Below are 23,327 nucleotides of genomic sequence, written 5' to 3'. Positions count from 1 at the left end.
GGCTTCCTTTTGCCTGTTTCCTCATTTTAAGCAGCATAAGGGAAGTAGATACTTGATACGCCCAAGTATATCCACATTAGCTAGCCTCAGTATCTGGAAAGAAGGTTCAATAAATCATAGTTTTGACTCATACTGTCCTATAAAGCCTTAGTAAAACGTTTCCACTTAGAACTCTCAGGTTGAACTTTCCAGCTCCGTGCAATTTCATCTATTGACTTCAGGAGTACGAGTAAACTGTGGGGGTTTTGAATTCGTTTCCCATCTCACGTCTCAAGACCACCTCATACGGGTGGTAATGAAAGAAACTCTCCCTGTCTCTTTCATCTCATACATGATTAATTTCTTCATGAGCGAACCAGTTGCTTAGAATAGGTATGCTTCTTTCCAGAAATAAATCTGGCACTTGGGGCAGCCTAGCTTACTTCCGCAGCAAGTAGTGCAATGGTGGGCACTGAATAAGCAAAGCTGGGCTAGAGTCTGATACCTAGACGCTGATTTAGGTGTCAACACTATAATAATGATTCAGAATTAATAATAATAGGTGTCGGGCACATATTTTGAAGCATTTTCCACATAGTAACTCAATTTAATCTTCAGAACTCTCCAAGGTAGGTATCATCATCCTCACCACTTGACATGGAAGGAAGTATGACGCAAAGAGGTTAAATAAGTTGTCCAAGACCACACAGCTAGGAGCAGAGCCAAGATGCCAGTTAGTCTGGCTCCCGAGGTTGTACCTGTAACACTGCACTAAGCTGTTTCTCTAACACATCACAAAGAGCAACAGGTTCTGAGTCGGAAGACCCCGGTTTAAGTTCTTTGGGGGAAAAAAATCAGCCAGTCTCTTCACTGGGTTGGTTGTAAGGATTAAAGGAGATGATACGATTTTTAAAGATATATATAATCTTAAAGTGCTTTACAAATACAAGGGAACATTATTATATTAAACTTTGCAATGGATCTTACTTTAAAAATTATTCAAAGCTAACATTTCCTCCATTTTCACTAATTTTATCATGGATCCTAAAACATCGGTACCTAACTATTATCTTCTGATTGTATGCTGTAGGTTAACCTTTTTTTAATTAAAAAGACAAACTTTTTGAAGGTGTTTGCTTTGAAGAACAAAGTAATCATTTTTAGAATTTTGGGGGAAAAAACATGAATTTTTCCCAAAAGATCACTTCTTAGACCTATTTAAATTTGAGTCTTATCCTCAAACCTTCCTAGATAAACAATAGAATCCTCTCTTCAACTTTGGTTGCTGTATTAGTTTTTCTATTGCTGTCATGATAAACTACAACGAACTTCATTTTTAAAAAAACAACATATGGTTATTATCTTATAATGCTGTAAATTATAGTCTGACACAGGTCTCACTGGGCTAACACCAAGGTGCCAGTAGGGTTGCACTCCTTTCTGGAGGCTCCAGAATCCATTTCCTTGCCTTTTCCATCTCTAGAGGCCACCTGCATCCCATGGCTTGTGCCCCGTCCTCCATCTGCAAAGCCAGCAATGCAGTGCACCTCTGACCCTTCTTCTATTGTCTCTTTCTGACCACAGCCAGGAAGGGTTCTCTGTTTCTCAGGACTCATGTGATTAGATTGGGCCATCTTGGATAATCTAGGATAATCTTCTCATCTCAAGATCCTTAACCTTAATCACATTTGCAAAGTCCCTGTGCCATATAAGGTAAATGTTCCCTGGTTCTGAGGATCAGGATGTGGACATCTTTTGAGGGAGCTATTATGCTATCTATCATAATGGTGAACTTTAGGAACAAAAAAGCCCCCAGTTTCGTATTTTAAAAAGGCTTGTCAACATATAAAAGTTTGAAAGTGATTTCATTACAGTGTCCTGAAAAACCTCTAAGTCATAAGAGCTATTATGATAGAAAAGAGATGAAGTTCAGTTAGGCTGATTTCGATGAAAAAAAACAAAAACCTCACAAGCAGTGAATGAAGGGTAGCAATGCCACACAGATAACAAAACCAAATGATAGACCCCAAAATCATCCAAAACGAGGTGACGAATTGCACTGATTGTACCTGCAGTTTATTATAGGAGATGAAGACCTTCTTTCTGATCCCACGCCATCCTTTTCTAGAACTGCCAACTTACAGTCACATACTATTAGAGACTAAACAGACATCAGAAAAGAGACTCTCCTTTCTACCAAAGTTAGAAAAGTAAAAAGGCCCTACTCTTTTTTGAAGCTAAATTAAAGAAGCAAAGTGTCCCACGCCCTGCCCACATTTCAAAGGCAACAGGGATTATCTAACTGGTGTTGAAGGGAGATTTTCAGTATTTAGATCATGAGGAGTTCCATGAGTGCAGTGAGGCAGCCATAGAGATATGAAGTCCCTGAGGACAGCAGCCCAGTTTTGTAGCTGGCATATTTTTCCATGCCATTTACATGTGTACAAAAATCTAATGGACGTCTGGATGCCACACATGGCGTCCAGTGGTTGTACTCAGGAATAGCAATAGCAGTATTAGTGAATCTCATTACAGCCTATTTTATCATTTCCATAAAATTATGTCCTATTGTGTAATTACCAGAACTTCTAAGCCCGAAACTGAAAAGATAAGGATTTGCTTTGTGGAACAGCCCCTAAAACAGAACAAATTTAATTATAAAGAGTCCTACTTTGCAGGAGAGGTGATCATTACTGTAAAAAATATGTGCATCCTTAAAGCATGAGTGTGACTCATAGTTAAGTGACTCACAGTCTTCCATTTAAGAGACTCACTCAGCCACAGTTAGGGAGACAGGAGCAAGGTCTAGATTCCAGAAGAAGTTACTGATGAGCTAATCAAGAGATTAGGGCCATCTCCAAAGGGACCAGAATTCAGGAAAAGACTTTGTGCAATGAAAGAACCAGAAGACACAATCAAGCCAATCAAGGCTGAATGACAATGGAGAAGACTGGAGAAGATGGAGAGCAATCTAAGACTTTGGATGGCTGAACCAAGAAGACCCTCGAATGTGTCCACCTTGAATGCATAACATATCAGGCTTAGACAGTCAAAACTTATCCAGGCACAAAAGGTGATAAAGAATAAGATCTCTAACAACCTATGGAATGTGAGAAAATATTAGCAAACTATATTAGATAAGGGCTAATAGCCAATACATTTAAGGAACTCATACATCTTGAGAGCAAAATAACAATTATCTGATTAAAAATGGACAGAGAATCTAAATAAACATTTTTCAAGAGAAGACATACAAATGGCCAACAGGTACCTGAAAAGATGCTCAACTTTACTAATCATCAGGGAGATGCAAGTCAAAGCCATAATGAGATATCACCTCACACTTCGTAGAATAGCTATTATCAAAAAGACAAGAGATAACAAGCGCTTGCTAGGCTGTGGAGAAAAGAGGACCCTCATGCACCCTTGGTGGGAATGCAAACTGGTGCAGCCACTATGGAAAACAACATGGAGGTTCCTTAAAAAATTAAAAATAGAACTACCCTATGATTCAGGAATCCCATTTCTGGACATACACCTAAAGGAAATGAAATCAGTATCTTGAAGAGAGATCTGCATCCCTATATTCATTGCAATATTAGGCACAATAGCCAAGATGTGGACATAACCTAGGTGTCTACTGATGGATGAATGGATAAAGAAGATGTGGTATGTATATATGTAATATATACAATAAATTTGTATAAAAATAAAATACTCTAATTATTACTAATTATTATTCTTCATAGTATGCTAAAACAAAAATACAATATATATAAATCAAAAATATTATTCAGCCATAAAAAAGAAGGAAATCCTGCCATTTGCAGCAACATGGATGGACCTTGAGGGCGTTATGCTAAGTGAAGTAAGTCAGACAGAGACAGACAAATTCTGCATTACCTCACTTATATGTGGAATCTTTTTTTTTTTTTAATTCCAAACTCATAGGGGCACCACTTGGGTTGTTCAGTTGGTTAAGCGTCTGCCTTTGGTTGAGGTCATTATCCCAGGGTCCTGGGATGGAGCCCCACATCGTGCTCTCGGCTCAGAAAGGAGTCTGCTTCTCCCTCTCCTTCTGTGCTCTCTCTCACTCTCTCTCACGTAAATAAAATAAATAAATCTTTAAAAATAAAAATAAAAAATTCCAAACTCATAGAAAACAAAGAATAGGATGGTGGTTGCCAAGCTAGGGGGTGAGGGAAAAGAGGACATGTTGATCAAAAGGTACAAACCTATAAGATGAATAAGTTCTGGAGATCTAGTATGTAGTATGGTAACTACAGTTGGTGATGCTGTATTGTTTAACTGAAAGTTGCTAAAGAGAGTAGAGCTTAAATGTTCTTACCACAAAAAAAAAATTGTAATTATGTGAGATGACAGATATGTTAACTAAACTTATTTTGGTGATCACTACACAATACATATGTATATGAAATATTCACATTGCACACCTTAAACTTACACAGTGTTATGTGTCAACTCTATCTCAATAAAGTTGGCGGCGGGGGGGGGGGGAAGCAGAGGGGGGAGGGTAAGACCTCTGAGTTACTGCCAGCCTTGATTATGATCAAGATGAAAATTCTGCCTGCAAATTAAGTTTCTCTGATACTTGTGTCAGGATGAATCTGCAAAGACAAAGACTAACTCTGCCCATTTATGGCAACTCCAAACCTGCTCCTCTTCCAGCCCTCTGTCCATCCTTGTATCATGTCATTATAGAATATCTCTGAATCACTGTGAGAATTGGCAGATTCTGCTTATGAAAGTGACAGGTCAGCAGTGACCTCTCTGACGTCACCAGCTACCTCTCTCCCCCTTGCTTTCTTCTTGTTCCACAAACATGCAGAAGAATGTACACCTTAAGACCTTTGTGTGTCCTGTTCCTTCTGGTTGATAGTTTTTCCACCACATCTTCGAATGACTGGCTCCTTCCTGTCATTTGGTTCTTAGCGCAAACCTGGCCTCCTCAATGAGGACTTTGCTGAGCTCCCTTTCCAAATTACCTTGTTCTCCCCAAGGCATTAATCACATCACATCAGAACTTATATCTCAATCTGAAATTACCTTGTTGGGTTTTAATTTGCTTACTCAAATGGCAGGTGCACAGGAATTTTCTTGTCATTTACTATGTTAAATGAATAAATATGTAGTCATCATGCATCTCTTGAGAAAAGCTATACCTTAGTTAGGCTGATAAAGTTTCAACACATGAACACAGGAGGCATAAACATTGATTTATGGGTATTTAGTATTTGGGTATTCAGTCAGTGCCAAAAAGCAACTGGAGACTTGCCCATCTTTGTAAATATACAAGGGGTTTGGACAGAGGAGCCAGGGAAATTCTTAAGCAAACAAGATCTCTGAACCAGAGATCAATAGTAGTTTTGAAGAGCAAGATGGTTTATGGGTTAAAAAAGCCATTCCCCCCCTTCATTTGCAATTATTTACGGTGGACTGTTTAATCGCCCTACTATTTAGTTAAGGGTGGTGATTCCTCCTCTCTAAGTCTGGTTGAAAATCTTCATTACAAACCCCTTCAGTGGATGTAGCATTAAAAACAAAAACAAAACCTCAAGCTACACATATCCGAGTAATGTGGGCTTTGGGACAACGGCAGATGCCTGCACTAAGAGAAAGGAGATCCAGATTACAAGACCCTAAGTACATTCCACTTACTCATTCAACAAAAACTGAACAGCGACAGGCACTGTTTGGTAAATTCAATTAGCGAACACTGCAGGCCAAGTTTCTGTCCTTCAGGAGTTACGTTCTACTAGCGGATAGGAAGAGGAAGACAAAAACCACCTGTTCTGGCCGCACTGGCTGCTCTAGAAAAGTCATCTTCGCGTTGTTCCGGTGTCTGGCTGCCGCCTCTCGAGGCCATGGTGGCAGTCACGGCCGCGGGCACCATCCTCACCAGCGTCTCCAACTCTCGCGTTGTTTGCGAGGCGCTGCGTGGGCTCCCTCGCCGCTCGGTTCCAGACACCTGCTTCCGGATCACCACCTCCACCTGAAGGAGGAGGATGTGGCGGAGGAGGCGGTGAATGAAAGAGACGCAGCTGCTAATGGGAAGGCTGAGAATGAGGGAAAGGGGGAGCCAGAAATGAGGCGCAGGGAGAAGAGGGAGAAGTGAGGAAGAAGAAGAAGGCTGCGATGGTGAAGAAGAGGGTAGAGATAGGAAGATGAGGAGAGGGATGATGTTGACGCCAAGAAGCAGAAGATGATGACGATGACTAGACAGCCTAAAAGGAAAAGCTAAACTTAAAAAAAACAAACAGGCCGCCATGACCAATTTACCCTCTACATCCAGTCTCAGAATCTGCACGGGGTCACCAAGCAGAGTCCCACCTGCTGGCAGCACCCCACAGTGACATGTGCTTCCTACCACACAACCACAACGTGAATGTGCAACAGGGAAGGAAAAGAGAACCAACGTTTCCAAGGCCCTGCTTTTCTCTTAAAAATACTTTATAGAAGTCCCACATCAGACTCCTTGCTCAGCTGGAAGCCTCCATCTCCCTCTGCCTGCTGCTCTCCCTGCTTGTGCTTTCTCTCTCTCACAAATAAAAAAATAAAATCTTTAAAAAATAAAAATAAATTTTAAAAACATGTAAAACATAGATCTTATAATTATGGTCATACGAGGGAGTTAAGATGGCAGAGGAGTAGGGGACCTCTTTTTCAGCCAGTCCGCTGAGTCAAGCTGGATAAATACCAGACCAGCCTGAACATCCATGGGATCAGCTTGAGACGCAGGAAGATACATCTGGATCTCTACAGATGAACATCTCCAGCGCTGAGTATTGAGGTACGAAGCGGGGAGCCGTGAAACCGCGCTCAGATATCGGAAGATAAACGGAAGGGGGAGGGAGCCGCCGCGTTCAGGTGCCGGGAGCACGTGGGGGCGGCTGGCGGTGTTAGAAACACAAAGGACAGAGACGCGCCGGCCCTGGAAGTGAGGGCTGGGACGCCGGGTGTGGGGCGCACATCCCGGGACGCTGCAGGGTTGAGCAGCACCAACAGTAACAGAGTTAAAGTGGCCAGAAGACCCCAGTGGAGAACAGTCCACGATCTCTCTGTTCTGAGACAGAGGCTGAGATTCGGCTGCTGCTGCTCTGACTCTCAGAAGAGGCACAGCAAACCGCCAGGGAACGCCGCCAGAGAACAAAAGCCTGGAAATACCAGCTCACAGTGTGCCCATCCCCATCCGCCTTGCAGGGGACACGGAGACTCTACCCAAACAGGGTTGCCTGAGTATCCGCGCGGCAACCCCCCCCCCCCCCGCCCCCGCGAAGGCAGGCTGAGAAATCAAGAAGTCCACATCCCTAAGATCCCTATAAAACAAGGGCGCACAGCCTGGGTCCCGGTCAATAATTTGGGCTCTGGACAACACCGCAACCTCTCCTCATCAGAATGACGAGAAGGAGAAATACCCCCCAGCAAAGAAAAGACAATGAGTCTGTGGCCTCTGCCACAGAACTAATGGATATGGATATAACCAAATTATCAGAAATGGAATTCAGAGTAACAATGGTCAAGATGATGTGTAGACTTGAAGAAAGTATTAATGAAAATGTTAATGAGAATATAGAATCTCTAAGGGCAGAAATGAGAGTGAATCTGGCAGAAATTAAAAATTCTATGAGCCAAATGCAGTCAAAACTAGAGGCTCTGACGGCCAGGGTGAATGAGGTGGAAGAACGTATCAGCGAATTGGAGGATGGGTTAGTAGAATAGAAAGCTAAAATAGAATCTGGACTTAAAAAAATCCACGTGCAAGAATGTAGCTTACGGGAGATTACTGACTCAATGAAACGTTCCAATGTCAGAATCATCGGCATCCCCAAGGAGGTGGAGAAAAACAGAGGTCTAGAAGAGATATTTGAACAAATTGTAGCTGAAAACTTCCCTAATCTAGCAAGGGAAACAAACATTCGTGTCCAAGAGGCAGAGAGGACCGCTCCCAAGCTCAACCACGACAAACCTACGCCACGTCACGTCATAGTGCAATTCGCAAATATAAGATCCAAGGATACAGTATTGAAAGTGGCCAGGGCAAAGAAATTTCTCATGTACCAAGGCAAAGGTATCAGAATTACATCAGACCTGTCTACACAGACCTGGAATGAGAGAAAGGGTTGGGGGGGGGCATTTTTAAAGCTCTTTCAGAGAAAAATATACAGCCAAGGATCTTTTATCCAGCAAGGCTGTCATTCAGAATGGATGGAGAAATAAAGACCTTCCAGAATCACCAGTCATTGACCAATTTCGTAACCACGAAACCAGCCCTACAGGAGATAATAAGGGGGGTTCTATAAAAGTAAAAAGGCCCCAAGAGTGATACAGAACAGAAAGTCACAATCTATAGAAACAAAGACTTTACTGACAACATGGCATCATTAAAATCATATCTCTCAATATTCAGTCTCAATGTAAATGGCCTAAATGCTCCCATAAATTCCAAAGGGTTGCAGATTGGATAAAAAGACATGACCCATCCATTTGCTGTCTACAAGAGACTCAATTTGAACCTAAAGATACAGTCAGACTGAAAGTAAAGGGATGGAATACCATCTTTCACGCCAGTGGACCTCAAAAGAAAGCTGGGGTAGCAATTCTCATATCAGACAGATTGGATTTTAAACTAAAGACTATAGTTAGAGATAAAGAAGGGCACTATATTATTCTTAAAGGATGTGTCCAACAAGTGGATATGACAATTATAAATATATATGCCCCCACCAGGGGAGCAGCAAGATACACAAGCCAACTCTTAACCAGAATAAAGAGACATATAGATAAAAATACATTAATAGTAGGGGACCTCAACACTCCACTATCAGCAATAGACAGAGCACTGGAGCAGAAAACCAACATAGAAACAAGAGCTTTGAATGCCATACTCGACGAGTTGGACCTCATAGATATATATAGTACACTACACCCCAGAACCAGAGAATACTCATTCTATTCTAATGCCCATGGAACATTCTCAAGAATAGACCATGTTCTGGGACACAAAACAGGTCTCAACCGATACCAAAAGACTGAAATTATTCCCTGCATATTCTCAGACCACAACGCTTTGAATTTGGAGCTCAACCACAAGGAAAAATTTGGAAGAAACTCAAACACTTGGAGACTAAGAACCATCCTGCTCAGGAATGATTTGATAAACCAGGAAATCAAAAATCAATTTAAGCAATTTATGGAGACCAACAAGAATGAAAACACAACAGTCCAAAACCTATGGGATACTGCAAAGGCAGTCCTAAGGGGGAAATACATAGCCATCCAGGCCTCACTCAAAAGAATAGAAAAATCTAAAATGTAGTTTTTATATTCTCACCTCAAGAAGCTGGAACAGTAACAGAGGGACAGGCCTAATCCACGCACGAGGAAGCAGTTGACCAAGATTAGAGCAGAAATCAATGAATTAGAAACCAGGAGTACAGTAGAGCAGATCAACAGAACTAGAAGCTGGTTCTTTGAGAGAATTAATAAAATTGACAGACCACTGGCGAGACTTATCCAAAAGAATAGAGAAAGGACCCAAATTAATAAAATTATGAATGAAAAAGGAGAGGTCACAACCAACACCAATGAAATTGGAAGGATTATGAGAAACTTTTATCAACAGCTTTATGCCAATAAATTAAGCAATCTGGAAGAGATGGAGGCCTTCCTGGAAACCTACAAACTACCAAGACTGAAACAGGAAGAAATTGATTTTTTTAACAGGCCAATTAATTATGAAGAGATTGAGTCAGTGATAAACAACCTTCCAAAAAACAAAACTCCAGGCCCGGGGGGTTTTCCTGGGGAATTCTATCAAACATTCAAAGAAGAAATAATACCTATTCTCCTAAAGCTATTTCAAAAAATAGAAACAGAAAGAAAGCTACAAAACTCATTTTATGAGGCCAATATTACCTTGATCCCCAAACCAGGCAAAGACCCCATCAAAAAGGAGTATTACAGACCAATTTCCCTAATGAATATGGACGCCAAAATCCTCAACAAGATCCTGGCTAATAGAATCCAGCAGTACATTAAAAGGATTATCCATCATGACCAAGTGGGATTCATCCCTGGGATGCAAGCGTGGTTCAACATTCGCAAATCAATCAGTGTCTTAGATTTTATCCAGAAAGAAAAATTCAAAAGTCATATGATTCTCTCAATAGATGCAGAAAAAGCATTTGACAAAATACAGCATCCTTTCCTGATTAAAATGCTTCAGAGTGTAGGGATAGAGGGTACATTCCTCAATCTCATAAGGACCATCTATGAAAAGCCTACAGCAAATATCATTCTCAATGGGGAAAAGCTGGAAGCCTTTCCCTTAAGATCAGGAACACGACAAGGATGCCCACTCTCGTCACTATTATTCAACATAGTACTAGAAGTCCTTGCAACAGCAATCAGACAACAAAAAGGGATAAAAGGTATCCAAATCAGCAAAGAAGAAGTCAAAATGTCTCTCTTCACAGATGACATGATACTCTATATGGAAAACCCAAAAGAATCCACTCCCAAACTATTAGAAGTTATAGAGTAATTCAGTAATGTGGGGGGATACAAAATCAATCTCAGAAATCAGTTGCATTTCTATACACGAATAATGAGACTGAAGAAAGAGAAATTAGGGAATCCATCCCATTTAAAATAGCACCAAAAACCATACGTTACCTTGGAATTAACTTAACCAGAGACGTAAAGGACCTATATTCTAGAAACTATAAATCACTCTTGAAAGACATTGAGGAAGACACAAAAAGATGGAAAAATATTCCATGCTCATGGATCGGAAGAATTAACATAGTTAAAATGTCCATGCTACCCAGAGCAATCTACACTTTCAGTGTTATCCCGATCAAAATACTGATGACATTTTTCAAAGAACTGGAACAAATAGTCCTTAAATTTGTGTGGAACCAGAAAAGGCCCCGAATCTCCAAGGAACTGTTGAAAAGGAAAAAACAAAGCTGGGGGCATCACAATGCTGGATTTCGAGCTGTACTACAAAGCTGTGATCACAAAGACAGCATGGTACTGGCACAAAAACAGACACACAGACCAATGGAACAGAATAGAGAACCCAGAAATGGACCCTCGGCTCTTTGGGCAACTAATCTTTGATAAAGCAGGAAAAAACATTTGGTGGAAAAAAGACAGTCTCTTCAATAAATGGTGCTGGGAAAATTGGACAGCTACATGCAAAAGAATGAAACTTGACCACTCTCTCACACTATACACAAAGATAAACTCCAAATGGATGAAAGACCTCGATGTGAGACAGGAATCCATCAAAATCCTAGAGGAGAACATAGACAGCAACCTCTGCGACATCGGCCAAAGCAACCTTTTTCATGACACATCTCCAAAGGCAAGAGAAAGAAAAGATAAAATGAACTTGTGGGACTTCATCAAGATAAAAAGCTTCTGCACAGCCAAGGAAACAGTCAAAAAAACTAAGAGGCAGCCCACGGAATGGGAGAATATATTTGCAAACGATGCTACAGATAAAAGACTGGTATCCAAGATCTACAAAGAACTTCCTAAACTCAATATGTGAGAAACAAATAAACAAACCATAAAATGGGCAGAAGATATGAACAGACACTTTTCCAATGCCGACATACAAATGGCTAACAGACACAAGAAAAAATGTTCAAAATCATTAGCCATCAGGGAAATTCAAATCAAAACCACACTAAGATACCACCTTACGCCAGTTAGAATGGCAAAAATTGACAAGGCGAGAAACAACAATTGCTGGAAAGGATGTGGAGAAAGGGGATCCCTCCTACATTGTTGATGGGAATGCAAGTTGGTACAGCCACTCTGGAAAACAGTGTGGAGGTCCCTTAAAAAGTTAAAAATTGAGCTACCCTATGATCCAGCCATTGCACTACCCCAAAGATACAGACGTAGTGAAGAGAAGGGCCATATGCACCCCAATGTTCATAGCAGCATTGTCCACAATAGCTAAATCATGGAAGGAACCGAGATGCCCTTCAACAGATGACTGGATTAAGAAGTTGTGGTCCATATATACAATGGAATATTACTCAGCTATCAGAAGGAACGAGTTCTCAACATTTGCTGCAACATGGACGGCACTGGAGGAGATAATGCTAAGTGAAATAAGTCAAGCAGAGAAAGACAATTATCATATGATTTCTCTCATCTATGGAACATAAGAACTAGAATGATCAGTAGGGGAAGAAAGGGATAAAGAAAGGGGGGGTAATCAGAAGGGGGAATGAAACATGAGAGACTATGGACTCTGAGAAACAACCTGAGGGCTTCAGAGGGGAAGGGGGTGGTGGAATGGGATAGACCGGTGATGGGTAGTAAGGAGGGCACTTATTGCATGGTGCACTGGGTGGTATACGCAACTAATGAATCATCGAACTTTACGTCAGAAACCAGGGATGTACTGTATGATAACTAACATAATATAATTTAAAAAATTAAAAAAATACTTTGTAAAGGAAAATGTGTTTATAATCTTTATTTACATTGTATATTTTGTACATATTGTTGGGGTCAGCCATTTTTAATTTTGGATAAACAAGCCAGCTTTCGGAGCATTCTCTGTCCTACTTCCGACTCTACTTGTCATGTGACCACGGTCATTACAATCTCAAAAGAGAAAAGAAAAATTAAAAAACCACACAGAAGAAAACAAAACAATCTTACTCCGGGGATTCCAGTAACATTTTTTGTGTATGCACTTAGCTGTACTATAAACAGCTGGTTTGTATGAGATGGTTAAAAAAGCCAAAGATAAAAGGTTTCTTTTTTTTTTTTTTTCTTTTTCCTCTTTTTTGTTTGTTTGTCTATGAAGTGCTGCCGGCTTTGGCCTGCTTGATGCGTGTATAAACAACGTTGTCCAATAACAAACTGGAGTTTTATTGTGCTGAAAAAACTACAGACCAGAAAATGTTGTTATCTAAAAATATGTGGATTTTAAACTAGATTATCTGTAAAGTTTCTCCAAGCTTTACACACACTGAAAGGGAGGAAAGAAATTTTAGAAGGCTTAGCACTGTTTATTTTAGGGGAATAAAATCATGGATGATTTTTAATTTTTTTCTTTTTATCATTGTTTTATGATTTTTTTCTATAATGAATATGCATTACATGTGAATTGGACAAATATTTAAGAAAACAGTAGAGAGATTTTACTGTCAAACCTGGGTGTTGGTTCTTAGTAACCTGAAGGTATGTCGTTCACCCATTAGTAATGAGAACTATAAATGGGAATTGTCTCACCCCTCCATTGATTTGCTTACTACTTTACCTTTACTTAATGAGACTTTGGGGAAACTGCTAAGGGAATCTTGCTCCTTTTCTCATTACCTCTATGTGTACTGACTTACTCTCTACCTAGGGATGATCAGGCACAGGTCCTGGATCAATAGATCTCTCTCTCGCCCTCTCCACCCACACCCCACTCCATCACTGCATGCGCACACACACACGGCCTCGTCTCTCCCTTTAACCTTCAAGTCTCAGTTTTAATGTTACCTCCGCAGAGAGGCCTTACCTGAGCAATTTCAGAATTCCATTGCTACCTTGGGCTCACCATACTATCCCTGCTATTCTCAATCATATCTCTGTTCTTGCTCTTTTCTTCTAGAGCACTCTTGTCAACTTGTAATTTCATATGTGTTTCGTTTCTTGGCAAGCCTACTGTCTCCTTCCCCCCCACGAGTCTGAAGTTCCATCATGAAAACAGCAATGATCAGTTTTAGTCGCTGCTGTATCCCTAGGGTCTAACTAATATTGATTGAGTAAATGAATAAATGAACGCATGAAACAGCTCCTTTGTCCTTTCTCTGTCAAGAGTTTTATTCCCATGCAGTCATAGGCTGCAGCCAGTACTTTGCCAGCTCATAAGAGCCAACTGTTAATATTTCAGGGATTTGGTAAGCTAGTTGTTAAACTATTTAGTAGCTTGAAATCAGCCATGCTGAGAGTATTTCTACCATGGGCATTCGCAAATGTTACATGTCAAGGCTTTTTTCTCCCCAAATTGCTGGTTTGTTAGCACACTATAGCTCTCATCCCCTAAATCCAGCTATAAATATTGAGCTATCATGGCAAAAACCCTGGCCCATAGGTTACTTAAACTCTTTCAATAAAGAATGCTCACATTTTTATAAAAAATATTGAATATATGCTATAAAATGATTTCCCTGTTGGTAATACTCAAGTTTTTTAATAAGCAAAGCTATAATCTAAAATACGTATCTTTGATCTCCTGAAGTTTTTGTTTCTGTTTTTCAGATCCTTATGTGAAGATCCATCTGATGCAGAATGGCAAGAGGCTGAAGAAGAAAAAGACAACAATTAAAAAGAACACACTTAACCCCTACTACAATGAGTCATTCAGCTTTGAAGTACCCTTTGAGCAAATCCAGGTAATATTAACATAATTTTGTCTTCCCATTCAATTTGATTTCTTCAGACCACATAAATGAAAGACACAGACCTTGTAAATTATCAGCCACATGCCTTCATGAGAGTTGCCATTCTTATTCCCATGCACACTTGCTAATCAAGCGACATCAAGAAGGAAATGATAACATACAGCACAGGATGTGCTGACTCGTCAGCCAAAAACAGCTGGCATTCTGTTGAGCAGAAACAAAGTAGGAAAAAGAAAATCAACAGAAGGACTCTGCTAACTCAAAAAGTACCATAAAGGTTAAAAGGCAAAGAGAAAATGAACTTTCACTATTCATTCCCAGGTATGGAGTTCTCCTTATCACAGCCTTATAGCAAAAAAAAAAAAAAAAAAAAAAAAAAAAAAAAAAAAAATGAGAGAGAGAGAAAAGAAATATTTTGGTTGATGCTAAATATGCAGCATCTTTAATCTTTCATTATTAAGAGGTGATTAACAATAGAAAAACCAGACTAAGTCATATTTTTTTAATTGTTTAAATTTAGCCTCCTGTTTCTAAGTTAGAATGGATGGATATTTTTGTGAAGATGAAACCTTCATTTGCTAGATAATAATTGTTATGATAGGGAGTATTCTATTAAAGGAATCTGTGGATAACATGTTCAAAACAGGATGCTACATGCAGCCATGATAATAGTATATGATATTATTATTTAGCAATTTTTAAATAATTTTAGGTTCTCTTACCTCCTAACCATAATGAGACTCTTGGGACTCAAAGTTCACATCCAACAACTATCGGCTATTTCTTGCTAATCTTTAATGGATATTGGATATTAGAAAGTCACGTGCCTTAAAGCAACACTACTTTTACATTTTTTTAAATAATTGATATGGGTCTGTCTTTTCAGTCCTATAAAAGTTTGCTCACAACATGAAGGAGACATGAAGGGTAGATATCAAAACTACACCATGAAAATTTCTAAAGGTCCAGAATATAAAACATCAGCAAATATTCTTTAGTTGCATATTTTTACTTTAATCTAGAATCTAATTTAGAATACAGTATCTTATGAACAAATCACACCTTTACTCCATGATGAAAGCTAATATAATAGCTACATTTATTGTATATTTATCATGTGCCTAGGCCCAATTTAAGCACTTTACATACATAATCTCATTGAGTCTTTACAATAACCTTATGAGAGAGGTTATTATCCCAGTTTTATATGAGGAAACCGAGGCTTAGAATCTCCTCACATATAAAATAGGAATAATAGAATCCACATCAAAGAAATTATGCATATAAAAGCACTTGGAATGGTGAACGCTCAGTAAATGGTTCCCATCACCATTAGTATTCACAGTGTTAATTTTGTCTCTTTTTCTAATTAACATTTTGTTAGAAAATAGATCTAACGATAAAATTAAAACAATAAATGAATCAGTGCTGTCTACTAGAACTCTGTGCGGATGGAAATGTTTTATCATCTGTGTGGTCCAGCACAGTAGTCATAGCCGCAAGAAAGTAATGAGCACCTCGGCCACCAGTGTGATCAAGGGACTTTATTAATTTTAATTTACTCCCATTTAAATAGCTACATGTGCCCAGGAGCTACTGTGTTGTATGGGGCAGCTCTTTCTCACATCACTTCATGGTCTTTTTTTTTTTTTTAAGATTTTATTTATTTATTTATTTGAGAGAAAGAGAGAGAGAGTGAGAGAGAGCATGAGAGGGGAGAGGGTCAGAGGGAGAAGTAGACTCCCTGCGGAGCTGGAAGCCTGATGCAGGACTTGATCCTAGGACTCCAGGTCATGACCTGAGCTGGAGGCAAGTCACTTAACCAGCTGAGCCACCCAGGTGCCCCCACTTCATGGTCTTTATATAACCTTTCTCGTGTACATTTTCACATGGTAGCAAATTGCACATACTTACTTTCAACAGTTGTTATATAAGTGACATTGCAGAGGGCAGTGATCCCCTGTCCCCGGTCAGCTGGTTACTAGCCTGAACCAGTGAGGTCACTGCTTTGACCCACTGGCAACCCTCGAAGACATCCAATTTTCTCCAATTTATTTTGCCATATTTGTTCAGTGAACTCCGTTTTGAGTTCTAAGAACTTACTCCTATGGAAACTAACACCTCCTGAAGTTTTGTTTTTTAATACTGCAAAACAATATAAGACAGGGTATTGTGATGAAAAATCCTATTGTAAACTTTCTTGAGCTACAATTCTACACCTGTAAAAAAAAAAAAGAAAGAAAGAAAGTAAATGTTCTTTTTCAACTATAAATTGCAGCAAATGTAAATATATTAAAAATGAAGAAGGGCGCCTGGGTGGCTCAGTTGCTTAAGCCTCTGACTTGGGCTCAGGTCATGATCTCTGGACTGCTGGAATCTACTCCCATATCAGGCTCCCTGCTCAGCAAGGAGTCAGCTTGCTTCTCCCTCTCCCTCTGCCCACCGTCCCTCCACCTGCCACTTGGGCCACACACACCCTCTCTCTCTCAAATAAATAAAATCTTTTAAAAAAATAAAGCACATTAAAAACAAGACATGCTGGGTTTCTGCAGCAGTATTTTAGAGGAGCTAGTATTCTGTCAGGACAGAGAGAAACTGAACCCATCATAGAGTACGTTAGGCATGGCAATAATGAGCCTGTCTTTGACTGCATCCTTCCTCTTTCTCGGCTTCTTGTCAATTTGTTCTTTTCTTTTTTCTTCCTTTCTTTTCTTTTTTAGTTTTTCCCAGGAGACTGCTTTCCTAGTTTTCCTAGAGAAACAATTGAGCATTTTACAGACTCAAATAAGGGTCTGGGTTTCCTTTAATCTGAGGTTATAAGATTATCTGCTTTCTATCTGTCTATCCCTATGAAATATATTATGAGCAAAATATGCTGATTTCCAAAAGTACATGTAAATGTTATACCCCCAAAATGTGTAAATAAACTATATATGCAGCTGCAAAAATTAATCCAAGGCCTTCAGAAGGATATTCTGTCTTGAGTACTATTAATCAGTACATTCCTAGGTGAAATAATCAAAACCCATTCCAACCATTCATTCCAACCTCCAAAAACCCCATTTTACCTTTGTGCATGATGTCCCTAATTAGCTCCTACCCCCCATTCCCTGCAATATGATTTCATCCTGATGAATTTGCTTGTGAAAAGTTCTGAGAATTTTTCTGAGAACCAAAGTGATTCTGTTCTCTGTTCCAAATACCATCCAGTGGACAGATGATGCCCTTGATAATGGAATCAGTCCGAGGCTGCACAAGGGAAGATGGTCTGTTTCCTTTATTGCCAGCGTGTTGCATTTTACATTCTAAATTCCACTTTCAAGACTGGTCATTTTCTCTGCTGTGAAGCTGTCCGTGGGTGCCATCTCTTAGCACACTGGTATGATAATGCAGTCCGCAGAGTACAAAGTCCGCGAAAGGGCCAGAACTCAGCAGGAGCTTCCTCTGGTCCTGGCTTCCGTCATTACATTTTGTTCCTTTTAACTCTGGCCACCAAATGTTATGCATTTACTTTATTCTAAACTCCTCCTTTATCTCTGCACTCAGTTTCTAGATTAGAGCCCTCACATATTTTGACTAAGCAAATCCATTACTTAGTGCTTTCAGAAAGTGTGTCTTTCATATCATAATGGCATGGGTTTGCTTTCGCCAATGCAGGCAGTTCTAAAAAGTAAGTTATTAAATAAACTCTCACAATGTAATGGAACACCTGAAGTAAATCTTGTGTGGCCTGAAAAGTTATTTCCGTTTGAGATCAGCACTGGATATGCAACAGTTACTCAGCAAATGTTTATTGAGAAAATGGGGAAATTATCTTTAGTTATTACTGTTTAAAGATTTTCACTCTATTGTCACATTTAATGCTCACAATAATCATGTGATTATTGTACCGAATACCAATGCCAGAAATCTTGCTGATGAGTCAAATGAAACAAATGGACTTAGAGGTGGACACGGTTGGCAAGGACAGAATGGCATGGTGGATCACAGCACGGACTGTGAAACCAGCCCACTCGCTCCTTCCGTGACCCTACGCCGGGGACTTCACGGCATCTTCTTGGGTAATGGCAACATTGATAGGATCTATTGTGGGAAGTAACTGAGTAGTTCACGTAAAAGACTTAGAATTGTGCCAAATATCTGACGAAATAGGGACTGGACTCAGATTTTCACATTCAGGTCATTTTCAGTCTTGGCCTGGGGTTTTGAGACTGGTTCTTATTTCCAGTTGCTTAGCTCTCAAGGCAGCTTTGTAAGAGGGCAGGTTGATTAATGTTTCTTTTGTGTCCTCTTTCAGAAAGTGCAAGTGGTGGTAACTGTTTTGGACTATGACAAGATTGGCAAGAACGATGCCATCGGCAAAGTCTTTGTGGGTTACAACAGCACCGGGGCGGAGCTGCGACACTGGTCAGACATGCTGGCCAACCCCAGGCGACCCATCGCCCAGTGGCACACCCTACAGGTAGAGGAGGAAGTCGACGCCATGCTGGCGGTCAAGAAGTAAAGGAAAGAAGCCTTCCTGCGTTTGCCCACACAGTGCTCTTTAGCCAGTATCTGTAAATACCTCAGTAATATGGGTCCTTTCATCTATCCAGCCATGCATTTCTGACACAATTCAGTGGTACTTCAAATCCTGTTTTAATTTGCACAAATTTAAACGTAGAGAGCCCCTAAGCCCTTCATCATGCCACTGCCCTCCAAATCTCCTCTTCTTTTAAGCAATATGATGTGTAGATAGAGCATGACTGAAATTATTTATTGTATCACACTGTTGTATATACCAGTATGCTAAAGATTTATTTCTAGTTTGTGTATTTGTATGTTGTAAGCGTTTCCTAATCTGTGTATATCTAGATGTTTTTAATAAGATGTTCTATTTTAAATTATGTAAATTGACTGAGATATAGGAGAGCCGATAATATATTATATGGTAAATATAGTATTGTCTGCATTCCAGCAAAAATATCAACTTGTAAGGCACTAGTACGGTTAAACTGACATCTTAAAGGACAACTTAAACCTGAGCTTTCTATCGATCATTTGAGACCAAGATACACTGACACCACATATTTGGTGGGTGAATCCAATTTTGTAGAATTTCTTCACAGGCAAATTAGCATGATCTGAGCAGCATCCAGACTGACCTCCAGGAAGCATAGCCACAAACCAGAAGAGCGTCTGTCTGTACATATCTAAAAGCTAAAACCAGGGCTTCAGTCTTATGTTTGAGGAAGCAACTGAACAGGAGTCAATGATTTCATATTACTGCATATGGAGTAACAACATGATGGTGTTCCGTGTGTGCGTATGTGTGTGTGTGTATGTGTGTGTGTGCGTGTGTGCATTTGCTTGGGGATGGGGTGGGTGGGAAGAAGCTGAGGAAAGAAGTCAGCATTTCTGAAATATTGCCTGACTATTTAAAAAGAAAAAAAAAAGTAGCTCTCCGTTATCACCTTTATACAAATGTGCATCCTGTGAATTCTGTTCCAGATTTCATACCTATAATAATTCCAAAAGGTTTGCACATTAGACTTTGTAACAAAATATTTTATTATATAAAACCATATTAGAAGGAATGCAGAATATTTTTAACACAGCAATCTGTGCTTATTACACAAAATTACTTTGTGGTAAACAGACAGTATTGTAATCCCATCAAAAGATGAAAAAATAAACAATTAGCCATAGTTCTGAATGCACTTCGATTAAGCCAAAACAGACAGCTAGTGATCTTTTTATATGCTCTTTTTACTTAAATAAGTTTTAATTTGTCCTTTAAAAAAAAAAGGTGAAACAATACCAAGAACAAGTTCTAGCAAACTGAAGCAACCTCTTATGTATACTAGATGCTTGATTTAGGAGGAGTTTTTAAATGTTCTCAATGTCATTATGTAGTAAATGGCACTATTATGAAGCTACTAGTCATTCCATAAGAGTCTTCAAGGACTGCTCTGTGTAACACTGTGACTGCCGTGTGTGCTTAGACACGTAGTTTCCTCAGTGGATAGCACTCAATTTATTCCGTAGTGATGTTGTAACAATACTGCCACTCCCTTCTACTGCACTGCCCAAGGTGTGTGTAGCACAAACAGTTCTCATTACAAAGGACCAATTCAGAACTGAAAAGCTATGCATAGGATGAGAAAGATACATAGACTGGGGTGGAACACACAGCATTTTGTCAAGCACTGTGCAATATTCCATATTTTTCCCCACTCTGGTAGACGACCACTTTGTGGAAGGGCGGCCTATTAGCTCACGTTGCATCCACGCGCTTCTGTGACCCATTTCAACTCCTAGGCCACAGACAGCGGTGGTGCCCTGAGGTGAAAGCTTATCTTCACGAGTACCAAAACAAGATGGAGGAAAACCAAGCATTAGTCTCATGTTCAGACTTCAGGATATCATGCCACGTTTTTTTAAAAACCACAGAGAATTCAAAAAGGGCTGATGGGAGGCTTCGCACATGGGGTTGGCTGTTTCCTGATAAAACTAGAATTCCTGTCATTCTTCTTTTCTCATCAAAGAAGAGACAAGCCCTTGGCCTTTCAGCCCAGTCACGGCAAACGCGTCAGGACTGGGATAGACACAAAGGACAAGGGAGTGTAACCTCTCTCTCTTCTGAGGAGGGTCCATACTTTTTTAAAAACATAGATAATAGAAGATGCACAAGTCATGATGTGAGATTAAATATCAGTTTGAACAGAAGAGTCAAATGAGAATCTCTCCAGTTTAAAAGACCAAACCCTACCAAAGAGAGGGAGTCGACTGACTTTTAAAAAATCCTTCGACATCAGAAACTGACATTTAATTTCACTGTATTCAGCTTTAAGTTGTTCACACCGGAGTAACACTTTAAGGCAAGCAGGTTCGAGCTGCCGAATACACATGATTTCTCGCATTAAAGTACTACTAATGCATTCTCTTGTAACACTGCCAGACATGGGACTGTCACCATAGAATTAGTTGGGACTATGCCATGTTTCACCAGTCAGTGACCGAACCTGCTTTAAGACCAAGATTCATCCTCAGATACGCCACATGTACCTTTCTGACAAAGCTGTGTAAAGTATTAGAAGCTGATGCTCTAGAAAGATCCTAGTTGCCTTTGTGTATATTTACTGCCTGCTTGAGTGTTTCTATGTGTGGGTTTTCTCTGTATCTTGTAGAAACGTTGGGGTGTTCTCTTCTGCCATATGGCTCGTGGCCCGCGAGCCAACTACTTTAGCTGTATTTACCTTCGTTTTTGATGAGGTGGTTTAAATTTTGTTTCACTTTGTGTAGTGACCCCACAGTAGTTTTCTGATTGTTGTTAAAAATGACTTAACATATTACATGGATATTCAATAAAAATGTTTTATTTCCTGTTGATGCTGCCGCCTTTCAACTCTTTCTCTTCCTTGACTCTGCTGCGGAATCAGAGGCCTGTGGACTTTGGGGGCTGCTGGAACAAAAGCCCGCACTGACTGCCGGGCCGAGGCGCACCTGTGAATACAGAAGGGCTGACGCAAAACAATGCCCAGAGAGCGCTGGCCGCCACTGCCCTGTGCTCCTCATTCTCCGTGTGTTTCTCTCTTCCTGTTTATCATCGGTTCATCCGGCACAACTTCAGGCTTTCTGCTCTGCCCAAAAGGTGTCCTCCAGGGTTTTTATTCTACAGCTTGAGTCAGACGGCCTCTCCAAAATGGGACTGAAAATAAGTTTTTCTAAATTCCATTCTCAGAGGGTAGCATGCCACATTAAATTCCCTGCCTACTGCCATGACTAGGTAAAACAAGTAAATATCTTTCCTCCACTAAATTCAACATTGATTAGTGCCTCTTGTATACTATGTTTTTACTAGATGCTAGAGAGACAACAAATGATGCAATAAGGTATTCCTGGTCCCAAGGAGCCCACAGCCTCAGACAGACACGTGGACACACTATCACAATACATAATGATGGCACCCTGAGTCTCTGAGAACCTTCTCTAGACCAATCACAGTGGATGCCATGGTGAGCCCTTCAGCACTGAGGCACTCAGCCTGCAGCTGCTAGAAGCCTTGCCTGATGGCAGCTCACAGCTGTGTCCTCTGCCCTCTACTGAGGAAGCCGCCTCACTAAGATCAGGCATCCTCCCTGGCCACATTCCACATTCCATGGCCTGCGCAGGATCTCTCTGAAGCAATATCTCAGTTTCCAGCCCCAAGGGTTAGTTGAGAAGGTTAGTCCAACTGCAATGTTGTTCACCTTCTCCCTCTCCCCAGTCCATTCTCCTCGCTCCTTTACAGGTGTTGTTCCCAAGAATATGTGTCCATAAAACCCCTTCATCTCAGAATCAGTATCCTGAGGATCCCAGCCTATAACACATTGTTTGGGGGAAGAGATATCAAGAAAAGTTTTGGAGGTTAGGTCCTAAAGGAACTGGTAGGAGTTATCCAAGTCAGAGATTGGGCAAGACTCTGGCAAAATTTATCTCATTATCAAGGCTGAGCACACCATACTCCCTTCAGCCAGCTTTTATTAGGCACTGCCAAATAAGGATAGGACTGAGCCAAAACTGCTTACGTAGGCAGGGGAAAGGCCATTTAATTATGTACACTCTGAGGAAGTCGACAGAGTTCTAAATGTAAGTTGAGAAAAAGAAATTTAAGGCCCACTAAGGTTAGCTGCAAAAACAAAACAAAACAACAAAAGAAAGAGGCATTAAATATATGTGTTTGGTTTTCAAGAGTGAACATTTTGTTTTTCTTAAATAGCTCTCAAAATTAGGTACAAAACTATTTAAAGACTATTTCTTAATTACCAAAACAAAAAACAAAAAAACCAAAAACCCCCACCCCAACCTTTTGTCAATGTCTGTTTTCCCAAAAGGCTTTTAGGTTTGAGATATATGCACTTAGGGTATGTTTTGGGTATA

General features: G+C 40.2%; 1 protein-coding gene across 1 annotated transcript in view; it reads left to right on the top strand.

The window, feature by feature from the left end:
- Positions 1-22,543, top strand: part of SYT1 (synaptotagmin 1) — a 525,260-nt gene extending 502,717 nt beyond the window's left edge. Inside the window, exons 9-10 of the mRNA XM_026499974.4 lie at positions 14,284-14,417; positions 18,724-22,543. Of these exons, the coding sequence (XP_026355759.2) occupies positions 14,284-14,417; positions 18,724-18,930 (341 nt within the window). The 3' untranslated portion in view covers positions 18,931-22,543. The remainder of the gene's footprint in view (positions 1-14,283; positions 14,418-18,723) is intronic.
- Positions 22,544-23,327: the final 784 nt, after the last annotated feature.

Source organism: Ursus arctos, unplaced genomic scaffold, assembly GCF_023065955.2.
Source record: "Ursus arctos isolate Adak ecotype North America unplaced genomic scaffold, UrsArc2.0 scaffold_21, whole genome shotgun sequence".
Classification (NCBI taxonomy): Eukaryota; Metazoa; Chordata; class Mammalia; order Carnivora; family Ursidae; genus Ursus; species Ursus arctos.
This window is presented reverse-complemented; position numbering and strand designations above follow the sequence as displayed.